The sequence below is a fragment of the Thamnophis sirtalis genome, unplaced genomic scaffold (assembly GCF_051295495.1).
Source record: "Thamnophis sirtalis isolate CommonGarterSnake01/CBP01778 unplaced genomic scaffold, rThaSir2_p1.2 scaffold_5, whole genome shotgun sequence".
In the NCBI taxonomy this organism is placed as follows: Eukaryota; Metazoa; Chordata; class Lepidosauria; order Squamata; family Natricidae; genus Thamnophis; species Thamnophis sirtalis.
In genome coordinates, this window is record NW_028261385.1 from 35,594,246 (window position 1) to 35,616,238 (window position 21,993).

The 21,993-nt window shown below is 39.5% G+C and overlaps 1 protein-coding gene across 1 annotated transcript in view; it reads left to right on the top strand.

The window, feature by feature from the left end:
• The window catches only part of ANKRD31 (ankyrin repeat domain 31), a 71,377-nt gene that overhangs the window by 11,141 nt on the left and 38,243 nt on the right, over window positions 1–21,993 (top strand). The window contains exons 6-11 of the mRNA XM_087715798.1: window positions 355–401; window positions 1,990–2,541; window positions 12,993–13,204; window positions 13,458–13,585; window positions 19,079–19,267; window positions 19,765–19,907. Coding sequence (XP_087571924.1) covers window positions 355–401; window positions 1,990–2,541; window positions 12,993–13,204; window positions 13,458–13,585; window positions 19,079–19,267; window positions 19,765–19,907 — 1,271 coding nt within the window. The remainder of the gene's footprint in view (window positions 1–354; window positions 402–1,989; window positions 2,542–12,992; window positions 13,205–13,457; window positions 13,586–19,078; window positions 19,268–19,764; window positions 19,908–21,993) is intronic.

A 21,993-nucleotide genomic window follows, 5' to 3' on the forward strand; every position in this document is an offset into this window, starting at 1 on the left:
TCCTTGGCTGACAGGATCTGCAATATGCCCCCCTCTGTTGTTTTGGCAGTTGAAATTTTAAAAATTGTGTTATAGATGGTGTTTTGTCTACTTTCAGAAAAATAAAAAGTTGTATTATATATTGAATTCAACTATGCATTTTGCATAAAGATCTTTAATATTACATTTAGACTTGGACTTCCTGAGTTTAAAAAAACGTGGTGGTTAATAAAAATCCATCTTCACCCTGGATTTGAAATAATGCAAAAAGCAAATGAAATCTTAGATTTTAAAAATGTTTTTAAAAATAAATATAATGATAAAATCTAAAGCAGTCTTACTCCGAGAAGTTTAAAGTATTTGTTATTTTTCTAGGTTTAGAATCTAAAATGCCTGGATTTCTTGAGATGTCACACCAAAATGTAAGTCTGTTAATGGTTTTCTGCTTGTAAATAAGTAATTACTTTTGCATTATTCAACTAAACATTTATAAATTAGTACAAATCTTTAGTTGAATAACAATATTTTTACACAGACCAGAGGTATCCTATAAGTCACATAACAACATAGTGCGTAGTAAAATGCTTTGAATGCTTTTCAATGCTTTGAAAAGTTTTATATACTGCTACAAATTGTAACACATTGAAATCATCAGGTAATCCATGCGGCCATTAAAATAAACTCATGTAATTTTCTACAACCCTTCCATTGCTCTTATACTGGATTAGCATAAAAACCTACAACTGACGTAATTATCCAAAGTTTGTCCTGTGACAGAAAATAATAAATATGCCCTACTTATGGATATCATATGAAATATTTACATAGCTTTGTAAATGAATAACCCAGATAGTATATGATTTCAGCACAAAGAATTTTGGAAGTATTAATTAGAAATACTCCAATTAATAGAGTTACAATGTAAATTATGCGTGTTGCTACAACTTTTTAAAATCTAGGCACTATTGCCAAACAACTATTTAGGGCGATCTACAAATTAATACCCTGGTTTCACAAGGTAAAAATTGTGAAAAAAGAAGAAAGAAGTTCTAGTGAAGCAAAATTTCAAATACAAAGTATTTGAGGTTACTTACTCAACTAATTCATACTTAGCAAATTTGAGGTTTTTCGTCAAAGAAATACGATACATTGCACAACAACATTCATCCCCCCTTCCCTTAAATTCCAAAGATAAAAGTATTTTTTGATTTATAAGGCAGCAATTTTATGTGTCATATAGTTATGCTAGAAGGCATTGAAGAAAAAGGAGTAAGGCTCTTTGCAAATATTCACAACTGCTGTCACATATCAGGCTTATTAAAAATCAAAAGAAGCTGCCAATGATATCTCAATTATACTTCATGTAGCTTCTTCTACACTTTTGGTATGTTGATCTTATATTTCAATCAAAATATCCATCAAAAAAGTGCTAGACTCAAAAATTGTTCTGTTAAATGGGCAGTAAAACAAACGGGATTTTCAAGGTTTCATATAGCTATTTAACGAGTACCCAGATTTTTATTCCTAATTTATAGTATATGTTTCCTATTCTCTCCCTCGAACTTTGGCATTGTCCAATATAATAAAGGAGCATTAGATACTTTGCCCTGTTTGGAATTATATATTTAAATTAATTAAGATATTGATATTAAAGACGTAGATGCACTTATCAAGCTGCCTTATGGGAATCACTCTCTTTAGAAAAATTATGTTAAGAATGAAATGATTATTTTTGTAGATAATCTTCCATAATTTCTCAGAGAAGTCAATTAAAGATCATAAATAGAAACTACTAAAAATTGTAGATCATTGTGTTGTGGCAGCATAAAATGTTTTGTAAAAAAACATCCTTAATTACCATTACATTAATTTGTATTGAATATGTTCAAAATAGTAATAAAAATTATAAAATACCAAAAAGTATAATTAAATTTATATTAAATAATATCTTTATAGAAATAATGTGAGTTCTTTTTTATTGTAACCATGGCATTTTATTTTTATTTTTAGGATGATTCTCTAGAAGAAAGTCTTCCCTCAAATATGAATGCAGTAAAGTCATTCTCAAATGATGTGCCAAAATACCCAGAAACATCAATGGCTTTCCAAAGTACTGGAATCATCGGTGGCAAGAGTGATGTCGCAGATAATGACCCGTTTCATGAAGCAATAGCAACTAATGAGACAATAAATAGTATGGCAACTAAAATGTTTGACGTGAAACAATTAATAAAACCACTTGATGAATTTGAAACCAACCAAATGTCTGACATGTTAGAATATCAGAATGATAATTTTTCCATAGATACATCTGTAAATGAGGAGAGTAATACTTTTCCAGAAGAGCTTCTCACAGCTCTAAACACCCTGACAGAATCTGTAATAGCAGTAGAAGATAGAATTGGATCAAGCACAACAGAGAAGCAGCTAACACCCGAACAGGCAGATGATGATGCCACAGAAATAATAGAAACAGATTTGAAATCTCAGTGTCATTTGCAATGCCATGAAAAACCAAAAGCTTTAATGATAGCCAAGATGTCATGCACTTCAGGCAAACACGTATGTAAATACATATATACAGAGAGTGAGTGAGTGTGTTAATAGAAAAAAAAATCAGCTATGTTCACAAGTTTATATTCTTAGATCAGTAATGTATGTTTTAATTGATGTCCAGCTTTTTAAAAAAAAATCTTGTTATCTCAGAGTTACTGGCTAAATCTGTTTTTTTTTCCCAGACCCCTCCTTGGGCTGTACCAAATGTTTCTTGTGGGTTGGGAAATTAGTCTGCATCTTCTCTCATAAACTGAAGGGTTGAGAAGGGACAGAGAAGAGAAATGCATAAGCAATATTTGAAAACTGATCTGTCAGAGTCATTCGTTTAAATTAAATGTGCTAAAGTTATTTTCTGTGCCATGGTTCCTTTTTATTAATCTGGCCACGTACTTCAAAAAATTGCAAGTTATCCCTGTAAGTCGCTCCTGCTTCTTTTTCGCCTGAAGATTTCATACTATACAGTATGAAATCCCAGGGATCTTATGCTGTATCACCTGTCTGTCCACACTCCATTCCGTGTGTCCACCCATACCTCCCTATCTGTCTTTGCTCTATAATACCTGGCTGCAGCTTCCCCCACAACACCTAGACATACACATATCCTCCTCCTTACCTGCAAGTTTTGTCTCTTCCCATTTTATGACTTGCACCATTCTCCAAGTAGGTGGAGACATCATCCAGGCATGGGTATGACTCTGTCAGTATCCAATACGACTGGGTTTACAAGTATTAAAGCCACGCCCACGAAGCTCCTCCCCAGAAATAGACTCAGTCGATCCTTCGATTAGCTGTGTCTCCCTATTCTTGCTAATTTCCTTTACCTTTTGCTAAAAATCCTTTAAAATCTTTTCCTTTGAAAAGCGTTCGGAGACTTCAGTTAGTCCAGAATGCGGCCACGCGAGCGATATTGGGTGCACCGAGGTACACCCACGTTACACCTGTCCTCCGTGAGGTGCACTGGCTACCAATTGGTCTCCGAACGCAATTCAAGGTGTTGGTTATCACCTTTAAAGCCCTACATGACTTAGGGCCAGAGTACCTTCGAGACCCCCTACTGCCACATATCTCCCAGCGGCCAGTAAGATCCCACAGATTGGGCCTCCTTCAGATGCCGTCAGCCAGACAGTGTCGGCTGGTGGGCCCCCAGAGGAGACCCTTCTCTGTGGCTGCTCCGACTCTTTGGAATCAGCTACCCCCAGAGATCCGGACCATACCCACTCTCATGGCCTTCAGGAAAGCTGTAAAAACTTGGCTGTTCTGGCAGGCCTGGGGCTGTAGACCTCACTGTTGAGGTCCAGCCCCGATTAGAATGAATGTATGAGGTGTTGCTATTTTAAACCATTTTCTTTTGTTATGTGTTCGTTATGTGTCTTTTTTCTTTTTTTTTTTCTTTTTTTTTGTAAGCCGCCCGGAGTCCTTCGGGATTGGGCGGCATATAAATGTGGTTAATTAAATTAAATTTTCAAACCTTCTCAATTGGCTTCCTCCTCAAATTACTATTATTCAGGCCTTTTCTCCACTCTTTCAGACCGTTACAGCCTTTACAAAGCTTTTCTTCCACTCTTTGGCTTCGCTGCCTCAGCAGCTAAGATCCTTTGCGGCCAGCCTACAAGGTTCGCCCTCAGGCTCCCTTATTGCCATTCGCTGCTGACGCGCTGCCCGAAGAGTACCAGCCTTTGACGTTTTACTGCAGCCGAGCGCCAGAGGGACGATTGCTGCTGTTGCGCACACCGGAAAAGCCTCCTTTCATCGCGGCGGCTACAGGGATCATTTTCCAAGCTGCCTCTTCTTCTTGCTGCCAACAATTCCTCTCCTGCGCCGGAGTGCTTGGCGGGCAGCAAACTGCCGGGCAATAAGCTGCCTTGTCGGCTCGCCACCTCAGCCCTTCCTCAGGGCCCTGTCTACTCAGAAGGCAGTTAATTTAGGTGCGAAAACAGTGGCGGCCATTTTGGTTGGGCAGGAAGCCTTCTTCGATGCTTCGGAGTAATCGTGAGTAATGGCTACCAACGGGACCATTTCCAAGGGGGGATTCACCCAATCCAGTTGCCCCTTCTGCTCCAGTCCCCTCTGAGCCCTGGAGCAAAAAGAGAGGCTATTTCAAGCCTTCTGCTACCAAGCCTGCTAAGGCCCCTAGGCCTGCTCCTCCTCAGGAGGCCCAGGAAACTACTACTCCTAGTGCAACTACTGACAAGGCCTCTGATCCTGCTCCACGAAAGGCCACTTCCAAAACCAATCATTGCTCTACTCCTGTCCCCGCTCCTAGGGTTTCTCCTCCATCTAATTTCAACCCCATGGAGGACCTCTCCACTGATACCGATGGGGATATCTCTCCCCCAGCTTCTCCATTAAATCCACAGGATGGGATTGGATTTCAAGGGGATCCTGATTCTGAAGGGGATGGCAGCATCACCCCGGACATAGATGTGGGTTCCCCTGCCCCCAGGGCTGTCACCATCACTCCTGATGATATGGCTGACATCATAGCTGCCGCCATTGAGTGGGGCATTGCTGCAGGCCTTCAGCATCGGCCTCCTGGTGCCACCACACCTCATTGTTCCACTTCCAACAAATCTAAGAAGGGGCGTTCTAACCATGCCCAAGGGGCAACTTCTGCAAGCGTTTCTCAGCCTCCTGCTGTGGACACTGAGGAGCAGGTCACTCGTGATTCTGATCTGCTCCTTCTACCTTATTGGGCCTGTTCAAGCCTGCCTTGTTTCGTTCCCTCTTGTTTAAAGCCAAGAAGGTTTCTGATATTTCGGCTTCAAAACCATCCTCCACGGAGGCCGACAAGTCAGATACCACAGATACCCCTCTTTTCATGTTCTCCTGTCGAAAAGGACATAGTTCCTTCCCAAAAACTCTTTCTGGAGGTGATTCAAAATCAGTGGGCTTCTCCAGAGTCAGGGCCTCTTTTTTTTAGTCTGGACAAACAGTTGTATAATGCCAGCCCAGAGCTCTCTAAACTTTTGGAGGTTCCTTCCATTGATCTCCCTGTGATGTCTTTGTCATCACCTAACGCGGCCACTACTGCTCCAGAGAACGCTCTCCACCCTGAGGACAAACGCTTTGAGCAGTCACTGGTAAAGGGCCATCAGTCCGCCGCATGGGCGGTCAAGGCCCCTCTTCTTCATTTTTCAACAGGACTGCTCTTCGGTGGCTAAAGCAAATGCAGGACAGGATCTCTCCTGGAGATTCTCACGCTCACCAAGATATCAGCAAGCTCAAGGCGGCAATGGAGTACGTGGCAGATGCCTCCCTGGATGCGGCACGTTTCTCTTCCAGGACCATGGCTTTTAACATCAGTACGAGGCATCTTCTTTGACTGAAGCAGTGGCAGGTGGAAGCCAGAGAAAAGTGGCGATTGGCATCCGCTCCTTTCTCACCCGGTCTGCTCTTTGGTCCCCCTCTGGAGCCTGAATCCAAGGACAAGCACAAGGTGCTTCCTTCTGCAAACTGCAAGTCTGACCCTAAACCTTCTTTCTTCCGCAGGTCGTCCTTTCGAGGGATGGACGGGGGATTTGCCTACCCCCGTCCTCAGCATCAGGCTCCCCCGAGACAAAGCCATCAGTTCTAGGACAGGTCCAACCGGAACTCTCAGCGGTTCTCCTATTGGAAGCCCTTCAAGGGCTGTTCAAAGCATACCTTTTGAAAGCAGAAATGAAATTTCTGGCGACCTCCCTATTGTCTGCCTTCGCTGATCGCTGGGATGACATCACCAGTGATTCCTGGGACAGGCATACCGTCCGTTTTGGCCAGGCCCTGGAATTTCTTTCTAGCCGACTTTGGTACCTTGTCCCATCTCCAGGGACATTTCCAAAAGACTTCTGGTTGAACTAGCTATCGGACATCTCCTCCAGATTCAAGCCATTGAGGAGGTGCCCCCTGAGCAACAAGGGTGGGGTTTTATTCCCGTCTCTTTATAGTGCAGTCTTCGGGGGGGTTGGAGAGCAATTCTCAACCTCAAATTTCTAAACAAATTTATAGTCTACAGGAGGTTTAAAATGCATTCTCTGTTGTCCATTCTGGAGAGCATTCAGTCCAATGACCTTCTTTCCTCCATTCATCTCACAGAGGCATACCTCCATATCCCCATTCTTCCAGATCACAGGAAATTTTTCCATTTTTCTTACAATGGGAATCACTTCCAATACCATGCACTTCCATTTGGCTTATCATCGGCCCCGAGGGTTTTTACTAAGATTCTTGCTGCTCTGGTGGCTCATCTCAGATCTATGCTGGTTAGAATTCTCTGTTATCTTGATGATATTTTGTTACTATCCAGGTCATTGCATCAGGCCCTCCGGGACATCCAGCTCACCCTTCAGACCCTAGAGGACCACGGCTTTCTGATCAACTTAAAGAAGAGTCATCTGCAGCCCACGACTCGTCTCACGCATCTGGGGGCAGTGATAGACACTTCTCTGGAACAGGTATTCTTATCTCCAGAAAGGCAGGTGAGCATTCATGACATGGTCTCATCCATCTGTGACCAAGAGGCGGTTCCGTTCATCCAACTGTCTCAATTCCTGGGCAAGATGGTGTCCGCTTTCTGAGGAGCGAGTGGCCTCCGGGCCTTCGGTATGCCTTTCCACCTACTCCACTCATTCAAAGCGTGGTGCGAAAACTACTGGTGGAAAGAGAAGAACTAATCTTGATTGCTCCTTGGTGGCCCCGCCGACCCTGGTTTACCGACCTCATGAGCCTCTCCGTGGCTCCGTGGCAACTGCCCCAGTTCCCCCCGCTACTCCTCCAAGGGGCGTTCCAACATCCAGACCTTCCGTGGTCGCGTCTCACCACTTGGAGGTTGAGCGGGAAACTCTAAGGACTGCGAACCTGTCTGCGGAGGTCATTCGAACAATTCAAGCCTCCAGATGGCCTTCGACTAACCGCATTTACGATGCCACCTGGACTCAATTCTCCGTCTGGTGTCACTCAAAGGCATTGTTTCCCTTGAGGCTTCTGTTCCTCATATTCTCCAATTTCTGCAGCGGGGACTGGACCTAGGGATTTTGCCAAACACCAGGTTGCGGCCCTGTCCTCAGACCTCTCTCTTACTTCTGCTCAGTCTCTCTCATGAACCTCTGGTCCGTTGTTTCTTGAGAGATGCCACAAACATCAAGCCACCGACAATACACAGATTCCCTACCTGGGATGTCACCAAAAACATCCTTATCTTAACTCAGTCTCCATTTGAGCCTTTGCATTCTGTGTCCTGCATGTTTTAACATTAAAAGTGGTTTTTCTTGTAGCGATTACCTCGGCGAGGCGAGTTTCTGAGTTGGCAGCCTTGTCCATCAGACAAGATTTATGCATCTTTCATCCAGATAAGGTAGTCCTTCGGCTTGACCCAGCCTTTGTACTTAAGGTAAATTCTGTTTTCCATAGAACCCAGGAATTGGTGCTTCCTGACCTCTGTCCTGGCCATCACACAGGCTGGAACATAAGTGGCATTACCTCAATGTATGTCATGCTTTACGCATTTATATTAAACGAACTGCTACTTGCAAGCAATCTGAGGCTCTTTTCGTCAACCTGGAGGTAAGAGAGGTTCCAAGGCCTCTTCTTTGGACATTGGTCGTTGGGTACGGACAGCTATTTCTAGGGCGTATTTTGCACTCTCTCTGCCTGTTCCACCTCATATCACGGCTCACTCTACACGCACCGCGGCCACCTCTGCGGCCTGGTCATCTCAAGCTTTGTTAGAGGAGATTTGCCGAGTAGCTACATGGACCTCAATCTCTCCATTCATCCAACACTACAAGCTTGACAGACCTCAACTGATGCTTCATTCGGACAGTGTGTGCTGCAGCGTGTTGTGGCCACTTAAGTTTCTTATTCCTTTCCCTCCCAATGGGACTGTGGACTTTGGTATGTCCCATGCCTGGATGATGTCTCCACCTACTTGAAGAATGGGCATTTGTTCCTACCTGATACTCTCTTTCTCAGGACAGTGGAGACATCATCCAGCCCCACTCTGTTCCTTTGACTTACTGCCTTTCCTTTCTACTATATTCCTTGGGGAGAGATAATATCTATCATTTCATATTGCTTACACAGCAGTCTACAAGTCACTTCTTCATCTATTTCTGGGGAGGATCTTCGTGGGCGTGGCTTTAATACGTGTAGACCCAGTCGTATTGGATACTGACGGAGTCATGCCTGGATGATGTCTCCACTGTCCTGAGAAAGGGCGTATCAGGTAGGAACCAACGCCCATTCTGAGATTACAATGCCTGCCAGGATTGCAGTCACTGAGGAATGTGTTCATTCGTTCATACAACACCTGCCAGGATTGCAGTCACTGAGGAATGTATTCATTCATTCATATAACACCTGCCAAGATTGCAGTCACTGAGGAATGCATTCACATGATGCCACCATTTAGAAATGCATTACTTAGCAATGGCAATCCCAAACACAAATGCCATAATAACCTGAGGACCACATATTTAAAATTTGGTAATCTGCTTATGCATACACAAATTAAGTTTGAAATAAAAATGTTTTAAAGACTTTTCCATTGTATTAATTGATGTATTGTATCATTATATTTTCCCAAATGTTTTGATCTAAAGTCTTGTGAATAGATTTCTAAAGTAGCATAATGATACAGGTAGTCCTCGAGTTATGACCACAATTCAGACCAGAAATTATATTTCTAAGTAAAATATTTGTACCATTTTATGAATTTTCTTGCCACAATTGTTAAGTGAATCATTGCATTTGTTAAGTTAGTAACATGGTTGTTAAGTGAATCTGAATTTTCCATTGACTTTGCTTGTCAGAACATCGCAAAAGCTGATCACATGACCTCAGGACACAGTGACAGCCATAAATATGAACCAGTTGCCAACCATTGGAATTTTTAACATGTGTCCAAGGGATGCTGCAGTGGTGGTTAAGTGTGAAAAACGATGTTAAATCACTTTTTTCAGTGCTGTTGTAACTTTGAACGATCACTAAATGAACTGTTGTAAGTCAAGGATTACCTGTATAGTGAATTATTACTATATATCCCTTTGTTTTCCAAAGCTAGAATATAGTTGGAATTGAAGAGGCTTTCTTTATAAGTTTAACATTGTTCCATGTTGAGAAGCTGATCATTAGTTATATATTCTTAAAACAAAACAAAGCAAGTCCCAAATTTATGTTTATAACAGGAACATAGGGGCAGATCTGGTTTAACAACTTTTTCCTTCATCTGTCAGCAGGAAATTTAATGGAGAAGAGGAAACCCTCATTGCTATTATGTACAGTATAATGTCATAGCTAAGCTATCGTTTTAAAAAATATTTGAAAAATAGTATAGAAAATGCAAAAAAATGGCCAAATCTAGTAATTGCAAACTTGTTTTGCATAATTCCACAGATTCAATTCCTGACATCTCTGGGTAAAGAATATAATTTAAAGGAAGACTGTCCTTGAAAATATGTAAAGATGCAGGCTCTTTGAGTTAAGCTCAACTTCTTGTGACAATGAACAAATCTCTGCATTAAGAACAGTACAAAAATAATTACTGGCTTTCTTCAGATATAAATTGTGTCTCTCCAATTCGATACCTGGTCCAAATATTCTCTGGTAGACACCTGTCTAATGCAGTAAAATTATTATTTATTATCTAATATAGCTCTTATGCCAAACAGGATTTGTTGAGTGCTCCCAGTTGCTGAAGCATTCAGAACATGTACAGTTTTAATAGCAGGCAATTTTAACTCTTAAATAAATAAATTGAAGTAAAATACTCTTAATGCATGTATGTGTTCAGTATTTATGAAAAGAATTTACATGGCCAGATCTGATTTTCAGGGTATGAAATTATTTGAGTAGGCCTCATACGATAAGACTGAATATTTCAATGAATATCAATAAAAATAACAGGATATTTTTACAATAACTCAATTTCATTCCCCATATGTATTAAATTTTTTATACCCTCTGACAATAGATATTCAGCATTTGGGCATCCAGTCTTCATTCATCTTTGTTTGGATTTACCACCCCCTAGGAATCTCTTGTTACGTTACAAGAAATATTCAAGCCTCTTAATTTGTTTTTTGTATGGATTTAGATACATAATAGAGGAGATATACTATATTAAGCTATTCAGTATAGGTTAACTTAGCTCCTTCGTAAGAGAGTTTATATTAGTTAAAAACAAAATCCTGAAAATGTGAACATAAACTGGGAAAATGGTACTTCCTTTATTCTTGGAGATTATATTTTATAAACCTATTATATAAATTACCCAAGCCTCTTTCTAATTTAAGGAAACCTCAACGAAGTATGCAAGGTGGATCAGAATTACATATATTAAAGTTGCTCTTTAATCACTGACATATTTTGAACTTTTGTTTTTATTTTTCCAATCAAATTGAATTTTGAAAATAAATTATGCAAAGGTCCCTGCGCCTTTACCTGTCTGTTACCAGGATAACACTCTGAAAACTCAACATGATGGGAACAAATTTTCTGTCTGGGGAGAAGCTATTAAAAAAAGGATTTTGAAAATGGCCCTGGTCAGGCTGATTACTATGGGAGAAATTTCAGAAAAATAAATCCCCAGTTCTTCCCTAAGGGAGAGACAATTTATCAGTGTTTCAGAATGTTATTGAATATTGCCTTCTAGGGCTTGCTCCATCTTGGAGATGTGATCCAGAGCAAAGATTATGTAGCCTACCCAATGCTGCTCAGGATACATAAGCACAAACACAAAAAGGTGCAAATGAGGTTTGCTGCCCCGTTGCTGCATGGGCGTGGCCATGGTGGGCGTGGCCTAGTCAGCCTGCACCATGGGGGGGGGGCTTTTTGCCCTCCTTGGGCTCTAAAGGCTTTCCCCAAGCCTTCAGGAGGGCAAAAACTGCTTCTGGCCCTCCGGAGACCGGAAACAGGCCCATATCCAGAACTTCCAGTAAGCCTGTTTTCTCCCCTCCCTGAGCCTCCGTGCAGGCCCTGCATTTACCTGACATGATGAATGAGCTATGTGGAGAGTCCTGGGAGGGGTGGGGTGGGAAGGGCATGGCCAGCCATGGGTGGCATTTGGAGGTTTGATGAACTGGGCAGAATCCTAGGTAGAGGATCGCACAAACCCGTGTGAATCCCTAGCAGCCCACCCTTGGATATTTCTTATGAATGCTGTTGGTAAAAGGGTTAGAAAGAATTCTAAAAGCTTTGCTCTCCTTTTTTCTACCTTATGTTTTTGCTTCCAATAAAGAAAAATATCCTGTTTAACCATCTGCTGAAACATTAGTTTTCAATATGTACCATAGCTACTCAGACTCAGATGCAGTTGAGGTGATTGTAGAAATTTTAAATCTTTAAACTCTAGTGTGAATGATTAATATAATAGCAGTATTGTATGTCTTACAAAAAATCGTACTCTATAATGGCTGGGGCCCAGGTTCTTCAATTGAGTAATGGTGAGGCTTACGGCATAAAAGTTTAAGAATTACTTTGCTGAACTACTACTTGCAACATAATATTATGGAGATTTCCTCCAGCTTGGTTTTTGTCTAGAGAATGAGGAAGAATGGTAACAGTAAAGGGTCCCCTAAATCAGTGTTTTTCAACCACTGTGCCGTGGCACACTAGTGTGCCGTGACATAGTGTAAGGTGTGCCGTGGGAAAAACACTTTATATATAGTCAATATAGGCACAGAGTTAAAATTTTTTAACATTTTCTAATGGTGGTGTGCCTCGTGATTTTTTTCATGAAAAAAGTATGCCTTTGCACAAAAAAGATTGAAAAACACTGCCCTAAATTATGTTATTGACATAACTTACAAATGTAAAGTTAATAACTAGTTTTGTACAGGTTTCCAGCCAAAGTTATAGTCAGTTGAATTATTTTAAAAACTGGACAAACCGGTTGATTATGTTACTTTCCTTAAATAGGTCAAGCAAATTGACATGTCATTTTGCTGGAATACATTTTTGGCAACTAGGTATATGTAGTTATTGAAATCTGATCTGGGATGTGCAGCTTCTTTAGAATGGCACTGACAAGAACAGTGAATGTGTCTACTTTCTTTTCATTTGTGAGTCCAAATAGCTACATTTTCCTATTAATAATATAGTCAGAATGAAGGAACATTAAGACATTTCACAAACAGCACTTAGATAACAAAGTTGCTTGGATCCATTTTTGCAAACTATAGTTAAATGAATTTAAATGCATGGATGGATTTCTAGAAAAAAAAACATTTTGTAAACATTTAGAATCGGCTATAATGCCATATCATAATCTATGTCCCTAAGACTGAGAATCTTGTTAATAACTGCAAAAATGTTAGCTATTCAACTAGTTGCGTTTGTAAAGTTGTTTTCCTTACCAATTTACCAGGTTTATTTTTAAAAATCCTTTATTTTTAAAGCTATAGAAAAATAATAATTAGAACTGTCAATAGTTTAAATTCTTATGAACATGCCTTTTGAAACATTTTGCAATTTATTTTTCATAGATTGATTATGAACAACACATGTTTTTTGATGATGCAGATCCTCAAAAAACTGATTGTCCTGACAGACCAGCTAATAAAGGAAAATCCAATTTAAAAGACATTAAAGAATTAAAGAAATCAGACCACCAAAGAAAGAGTGTTTCTATAAATAATATAGATGCTACTTCTGAGTGCCAACCATTTTTAGAAGGAATGCATGAGAAGATGCACAGGTATAATAATTGGTTAAATACTTAAATGGTCTATTATTAAGTATTTTTACTTTGGGGAAGGCAATTTTATTTTTATATATCCAGTTTAAAGTACTTAAAATGTACAATTCCAGTTAAAAATTCAGATATGTTTAAACCTTGGTAAATTCTAAATAATTTCTAGAGGAAGTCCCGTTTTAGTTAATTGCAAGGAGAAGTTTTGAGGTGCTTTCAAAATATGCTTTGTAATTTCAAACCATTTATTTGTCGGCAGATTTAATGATAAAGATAAAGAATATGAATCTTTGCAACTGGGAATTTGCACATACCATTGCTCATCTTCAGAAGCAAATACCAAAATTGAGCAAGTGAGGAAGAGCCAGAGGATTGCCAAGAAAACCAGTAAGTATTGTTTTTGACGGTCTGTTTATAGCTAGAAGGCAATTTATTTTGTTATATGTTACTGTGGCAAAGTGTATGAGTTCATATTACAATGTACAACTTTGTATTAAAATGTGATTTTTTTTAAAGTTTGCATTGTTTTGGGGGAAATGGTTTAAATTAAAAGTGGAATTTCATTAAGACAAAGGAAGAATTCTCAAGGGGAAAACAACTTAAGAAGCTTGGGAAATTTTGAAAAATGACATTACAAAAGGCCAGTCTAGTACTATACCAATGAAGAAGAAAAATAACAGCTCCCCAAAGAAACCAGCATGGCTACATAAAGAACTCTGACAAATTGAAAGACAAAAAAGATAAGTGTAAAAAGTGGAAAGAGGGGGACATAACTCAAGCAGAATATCAGCAAAGAGCCTAAGCCTGTAAAGATGAAGTGAGGAAAGGTAAGGCTCACAATGAAGAAAGGCTTGCCACAAAAGTAAAAAATAACAAAAAAAGCTTCTTCCAACATGTTAAAAACAAGAAAAAAAGTTAAGGAAACAATTGGTCCATTGCTGAGAGAAAGTGGCAAGAAGGTGACAAGCAACAAGGAGAAGGCAGTACTATTTAACTCATTTTTTGCATCTGTCTTTAAACAAATGGATAAAACAGTCCAACCTATCAAAAACAGCATCACAAAAATCAGATTAGGAACACAAGTTGAAATAGGGAAGAAAATGGTAAGTGAGCACCTGTCTATCCTAGACAAGTTCAAATCACCAGGACCAGATGGATTACACCCCAGGGTTCTGAAGGAACTGGCAGACAAGATCTCAGAACCACTGAACTATATCTTTCAGAGATCCTGGAGCACTTGGGAACTGAAGCACCAGTAAACTACCAGAGGACTGGAAAAAAGCTGATGTAGTTCCCATCTTCAAAAAAGGAAAAAAAATAGATCCAGGAAACAACAGACCTATCAGCCTGACCTCAATACCAGGAAAGATTCTGGAAAAGATAATCAAGCAATGAATTAACGAACATCTAGAAGTAAACAAAGTGATAGCCAAAAGTCAACATGGGTTTGTCAAAACAGATCATGCCAGACTAATCTTATTGCATTCTTTGACAAAGTGACAAAATTACTGGACCAGAGGAATGCCGTTGATATAGTTTACTTGGACTTCAGTAAAGCATTTGATAAGGTAGACCATAACCTACTACTAGATAAAGTAGAAAAATGTTGGTTAGACACCAGATGGATTCGTAACTGGCTGACCAACCGCATTCAACATGTAGTCCTCAGTGGCACTGCATCTACATGGAGGGAAGTATGCAGTGTATGGAGTACCCCAAGGCTCTGTTTTAGGCCCAGTACTCTTCAACATCATCAATGATTTGGATGAGGGAATAAATGGGGAACTCATCAAATTTGCAGATGACACCAAGCTGGCAGGAATAGCCAACACTCCAGAAGATAGGCTTAAAATACAGAAGGATCTTGACAAACTTGAACATTGGGCACTATCTAATAAAATGACATTCAATGGTAAAAAGAGTAAAGTTCTACATTTAGGCAAGAAAAACGAAATGCACAGGTACAGTATAGGTGGTACCTTGCTCAATAGTACTAGAGTTAATACCATTTTATAATGCCTTGGTTAGGCCACACTTGGAATACTGCAGTCAGTTTTGGTCGCCATGATGTAGAAAAGATGTGGAGACTCTAGAAAGAGTGCAGAGAAGAGCAACAAAGAGGATTAGGGGACTGGAGACTAAAACATATGAAGAACGGTTGCAGGAACTGGGTATGTCTAGTTTAATGAAAAGAAGGACTAGGGGAGACATGATAGCAGTGTTCCAATATCTCGGGTTGCCACAAAGAAGAGGGAGTCAAACTATTCTCCAAGACACTTGAGGGTAGAACAAGAAGCAATGGGTGGAAACTAATCAAGGAGAGAAGCAACTTAGAACTGAGGAGAAATTTCCTGACAGTTAGAATCATTAAATCAGTGGAACAGCTTGCCTCCAGAAGTTGTGAATGCCCCAACACTGGAAGTCTTTAAGAAGATGTTGGATAGCCATTTGTCTGAAACGGTATAAGATTTCCTGCTTAGGCATGGGGTTGGACCTGAAGACCTCCAAGGTCCCTTCCAACTCTGCTATTGTATATATGTATGTAAGATTTATTTTTCCAGACTGAAATGCAAAAGCAATCAGCATAAATGCTTTCAGATTCTAGTGTACTTTGATATGTCATCTTCCATCAAATCTGAATGGTAAATTCTCATGATCTGCATTTAATCCCTATTTATTCAAGGACACACAAGACTGGTCTAGATAATTTGAATGATTAGATAAAATGTTTAGCAGTGGGAGTATAGCCCACTATAGACTTATTGTATGGTAGTTGTGATCTGAGAACCATATATCCAACACTGGCAAACTCTTTATCTAATCATTTTCCATCAAATCTGAATAGTAAATTGTCATAATTTGCTTTAAATCCCTATTTATCCAAGGAAAAAGAAGACCAGTCCAGATAACTTATATATTTAGATAAAATTTTTACCAGTGTTGGGGTGGGATGTATGGTTCTCAGATCACAATTATAGTATGTCTATAGGGGGCTACACTCCCAGAATCTATGTCAACTTGCTGTGGGACAACTCACTGTTGGACAAGAGTTACACTTAGTGGAATAGATTCATTAAAGAAAAAATGCAAAAGGAGGGACAGAATGAAATGTAAATGACAAACATTCAGATATTTTTATTTATTTTAAATAATTAAATTGAATTGTTAAATTGTCCCATGGTGAGTTGACTGTGGTGAGTTTTCCCATGGCAAGTTGACTTGTCGCAAGTTGGCCATGGCAAGTTGGCTGCAGTGGTTTGGCTGTGGCAAGTTGTCCCATTTTGCTTCAAGGATTAGCTCTGTTTGCAGCTCATTCTTTTGGGGAGTTAAAAACACAGCATTAACAAATGTTTTTTTAGCCCAACTACCATATACCTCTGTTCTCTTGTAGCCTTCACTTAGCATATTATCAGATCCTGTATATGAATAACCTCAATTGATGCTTTGTTTAGTATATGTCCTTTTAACCTTATATATTATCACCGTGTTTCCCCGAAAATAAGACAGAGTCTTATTTTCTTTTGACCCCCAAAATATTGCTTGGGCCTTATTATCGGAGGGGCTTATTGTTTTGGAATTGCCGAGCAGCTGCTCTCTTGCAAGCGGGCTTCCGAAGGGCCGGGCAAAGTTTCAGGGGTGAATGGCTGTGTTGCGCTGGTGGGACAGCGCACTCCCAGAGCAACCGCTGCTGGAAGACTCGGCAGCCGATCTCCAGAGTTTGGAAGCCCAAGAAGTTATGCTCGGAGCGTGGCAGCGGACAGAAAGAGAATCTCATGGTAAACAGGTGAGGGAAAACACAACCAAGTGCTGCAACCTCTCTGTCTCATTATTATAATTACTGGTTCCTGCTTCCCATTTTATAAAACTGTGGTCCCAAATGGATTAAAGAGGAAGAGAGAAAGAGAAGCAGAGAGGTGACTGGCTGGCTGGCTGGCTGTGAAGCATGGGAATGAAACTACCCCAAAATAGGCAGCTTTTAGACTTGCTGGGTTGTACAGGAATGAGATCCAGGGCAGTAACTCAGCAAACCTAGCTGTGCGTGGAACTAAAGGGAGATGGGGAGGTGTGTTGGGGAGGGGTCGTGTCAGCACATCTGCTATCTTGCCCTATCTCTTTAAATGCAAACCTTACCCATACCAACCCACAGACCAACCCATTTAATCTGGATCAGCAGAGCACGCTCCTCTTCCCCCGTGCAGCTTCAGTGTACTGCCCAGATTGGCTGAGCCCCCGCCAGTGCATCCCGGCAACCAGCGATCAGCCCTCCCCCCGTTCTCAAGCTGGGGAGAAGCGAGACCAAGCCTCCCTCCCACACTGCCCACCTTAGCCTCTCCAGGGGCACAAGCGGGGGCAAGAGAGGAACTTCTATGAGTCCTGCCAGCGGCTCTCTCTCTTCCCCTCCCCGCGACACCCACTACCTACCCAAGTTCTCACCAGACAACTCTCCCCACCCCCTTTTCCATCCATTACACTGCCCTGAGAGAAATAATGCAATTGTGAGACTCGGCCTCTTCAATCCGCAGGCAAGGGATTTATCAAAGCAAAAAGATCGCTCCCCAAGTATTTCTGCTTAGCAGCTTCGAAACCAGGAAGTAAACAGTGCCTGAGTGTGCAAAGAATATGGTTTTTTTTCCAAACTGGAAAACGTTCGCCCCTGAGGCTGTGCCTGGCTCTTCAGGAGCCTGCTCGCAAGAGAGCAAGCCACCCAGCAACCCCCCTCTCCAGCTGGGCACAGCGCCACTCACCAATCTAGCAATATCCCAAAGGCACCAAGCAATGTGAATGCCTTCGCTCCCCCCCCCCGGACTCCCACGGCTTGGAGCCTTCAGGAAACCGCTAGGTTAGTGAGTGGCTCTCTCCTGGTCGAAGGGGGGGGGTTGTCCAGGGGTCTTATTTTCGAGGGAGGGCTTATATTTTTGACCACCCAAAAAATATGGCCTTATTTTAAGGACATGTCGACTAGCCTCTCAGGGCCGTCAGCTCTGCAAGGTATTGGCGAGACTCGTGGATCTCCGTGAGGCCCATGTCCCTCCCTGCGCCTTCTGGGGTCACCTGTCTCCTTGCCGGTCCAGTCGCTCCGTCACGGGTTTGCATCATCTCCAGGATGAATTCAGTAACTACAGCGCGATTTCATTGGATGTGGATGTTAACAACCTGTTAAGAATGGCTAATTCTTAAGAAGAGTATCCTTAATATATATATACAAATATATATATTTGTATTGTATTCCCCTCTCCCTGGTTTCTGTGAGCCGCCCTGAGTCCCCTCAGGGAAAAGGGCGGCCTACAAATAAAATCAATTCCAATTCCAATTATATATATATATATATATATATATATATATATATATATATATATATATATATATATATATATATATATTAAGGACATGTCATATTTTCAGGGAAACACAGTACATATATATATATAACCTTATATATTAATACCTACTCTATGGCAAGTAATCAAGCAAATAGTTTTAATTCCTTATAGATGTAAAGTCAGTAACTCTTGATATTATCCAACAGAGTTCTACCATAAGATGTTTTGGAAACAAAATATAAAACAATGAAAAATATGGCAGGTGTCCAAATAGAAAACTATTTTGTTTGTTTCTCCTTTAAAATGTATTAAGAAGGCAAGATGATTGCATAATAAAAGTTTTGTATGGAACTACAACAATCTCTACTAAGAGACATGAGTTGTGCTGCTTAACTATGTATGCAAATGTAAAATGTGAATTACATTTTTTTTTACAATTTGCATAACAAATTAGAAGCAGGAGAAGTGTTACTAAAAGAAAAACGCATGTGGTTATGATTCATGCCACTTAATACCATTTAAAATTTTTCATTTGTTCCATTTTTATTTTATTTCACAGGAAAGCAGACCATTTTTAATTGTTACTCCAATGATTCCTCAAGTTCATTCCACATTTCACTGTCTGTAATCAACAGAAGAGATGGTTTTGGTCAGACATTGTTGCATAGAGCTGCTACAGAAGATGACCTAGATGGTGTATGTGCAATGATAAAAGCTGGTGCAAATGTTAATGCCCAGGATAATGCAGGTAAGTACAGTACCCAATAATTCAGTTTTATAAAAATTTCAGAATCAATCTTATTTAATTGAAGGTTCATAAACACCAGATTTCATTTTGTTCAGTGAAACTTTGGTGTTTAGCTTCAAACTGGAAAAATAGTTTCTAGATGTAAACTTTCCTGCAAGACTTTAAAATTTACTATAAATGAAAACAAAATAGAGGTAGGCAAACAGGCCAACAAGCAGATTGTTCTCCCTATAATTATACATTCTGACATATTTTAGAATAAATGGGAGTATTTTGCTTTGTTTCAAAATGAATGAACAAGTTGAGTGGCTAAGTAAAACTTGGTCTTCATAAGAATACTTAAATGAGTATAATATTAAACAGACTTTTTTTTGAATTTGATAGGAATATTTAAGTGTCTAAATTGTACTGGAATGGAAATTAAGTCAGTATAAAATAATTATGTAATAATGAGTTTGGTCTATTTGGAAAAAATAATATATTTTTCACTTCTATAGGTTGGACCCCATTACATGAGGCCAGTTTGGCTGGTTGCTTTGAAATATCAAATGAACTTTTAAAAGCAGGAGCTGATGTTAATTGTAAAGGATATGAGCAAGTAACACCATTACATGATGCTGTTAAAGAAGGTCACTACAAGGTCACTATAATTTCTATTCCTGAAAGTATTCTATAAAATGTTTTGCATGATGCTTCATCACGCTGCATGTTTCCTTACTTATACTCACAGTAATTAAGAACTAACACCCCAAATTTAGATAAGTTGAGCTTATATAATTCCCAGTAAACATATATTTCTCTCTGGCATAGGATTCAGCTTCTAAGTTGCAGGAACTTAAAAATATAGCATTTTCTGGGCTTCTCTTTTGCATTAAGTTAGAATGCAGCACACAGTGATGTCTCTGTGATTGCTGCATTATATTTGGGAAATGGACTGCATTTTGGTCCAAGTAATAGATGTCTTGTTAATCTTTTTTCATTGAGATTAGAAGTTATATTGTAAAGTGAAGAAAGGGAATGCCATGTATCTTCTGTCTGTGATTGCAGTATCCTCCTAACTGAAGAAGAGATCATGTCTTGAACTATCAACTAGTTGGGTCTCTAAAATATGTTGTTAAGCCATACTAGCCAGATTAGTTATGACTGCCTAATACTGTAAAGAAGCTTCATTCTCTTCAGTTTTGAATTATTCTTTACACCATTTATGGGAATAATACGGAAATAATTCAACCACCCTGAAGCTCCATGTTGATGCAGGAAGATGAGTACATCTGCTCCAAGACTTGTTACAAGTTCTATTGCAATGCAATTGTGAACAATACTACTTTCCTTTATTAGAATGACTATTCAGCAGGGGGCACTGTAACATTTCTAAAGCTATATTCCTGAACAAGGCTTTTTTTCCTCTCCAAATACTTAGTAGTAAATTTTATTTTAATCTACTTCCAGTTACTTAACAATTAATTAAAATATGTATGTAGATACATATTCCCTAAATGAACATTCTGAACAATTTTCTCATTAATCATCTGACTTTTGATTTATAAAGTGATTTTGTTCTAAAAATAATTCTTCTCCCTAGTCACTGCTAGTGACTACTAGTCACTAGTTAATTCCTAAAATTATTGTTCTAATCTTGCCTGGTCCCTACATACTTGTACTTGACTTTTTACATATAGTATTGGTGATACAACTCAACCTTTGGTTTTAAATGTTTTGCAAAAGTATTGCAAAGCAGTCAAAAGGCAGTCACTTCTCTTTTATAAAAGCAAGTATTTTTCATTTGCCCCTGAATATATTTTAGGATTTAATCCTAAACCTACCTACTTCATTTAATGAGTTATCTTCTAGGCAGACTTGGATAGATTTCTTACTTTTCTTTTGGACAGCTCTTTTTTATATAATGTCAATGGTTAAGATATCATGGATGTTTACTACATCATAAAGCTATAAAATAAAACAAATTGTATTTGCTAATTTATCCTGTTCTGTCTGCAAATTCAAAATTAGGATAACTTTTTTTTCATGGGTTTCTTGGTAGGATATTTTTTCCTATCTTGAATATTATTCCGGGTTCTCACCTGCAGCTCTTCTGTCATCTTTTGTTCATAGAACTGGAGGATTGGAAAAGGTGTTAACTGAATATAACTCAGTTTTTCATTAATAAAACTTACCATGCTGACACTATTTTTCACACAAATGAGAACTGATTTATACCTATATTGAGTTTTAAATATAAAAATAATAGAGGCTCGGGCTTATCTAATTTATTCATGAATATTTCAAATTTATGGTTTCTTTTATAACAATTTTAGACCTTTATTTGTCAATAGTTCTGTAAGTTAGTGTATAATCATTGTTTACCAATTTATATGGCCATCACATAGTTAACCATTTACTTTAAAATGCTAATTAGGAGACAGTACATACTCAGTTTTAGGATAGTGATGGTGAAGCTATCAGTTAAGATGACATACCAGGACATTTGGGGTAATTGCCAATGTTCATTACAGAGGTGGTAGTCAGCAGCTTCTGGCCAGTTCTGGAGAACCAGTAGCTGAAATTTTGAGTAGTTCGGAGAACCAGTAAATACCACCTCTGACTGGCCTCACTCCCATCTATTCTCTGCCTCTCGAGTCCCAGCTGATCAGGAGGAAATGGGGATTTTGCAGTAACTTCCCCTGGAGTGGGGAAGGAATGAAGATTTTAAAGTATCTTTCCCCTGC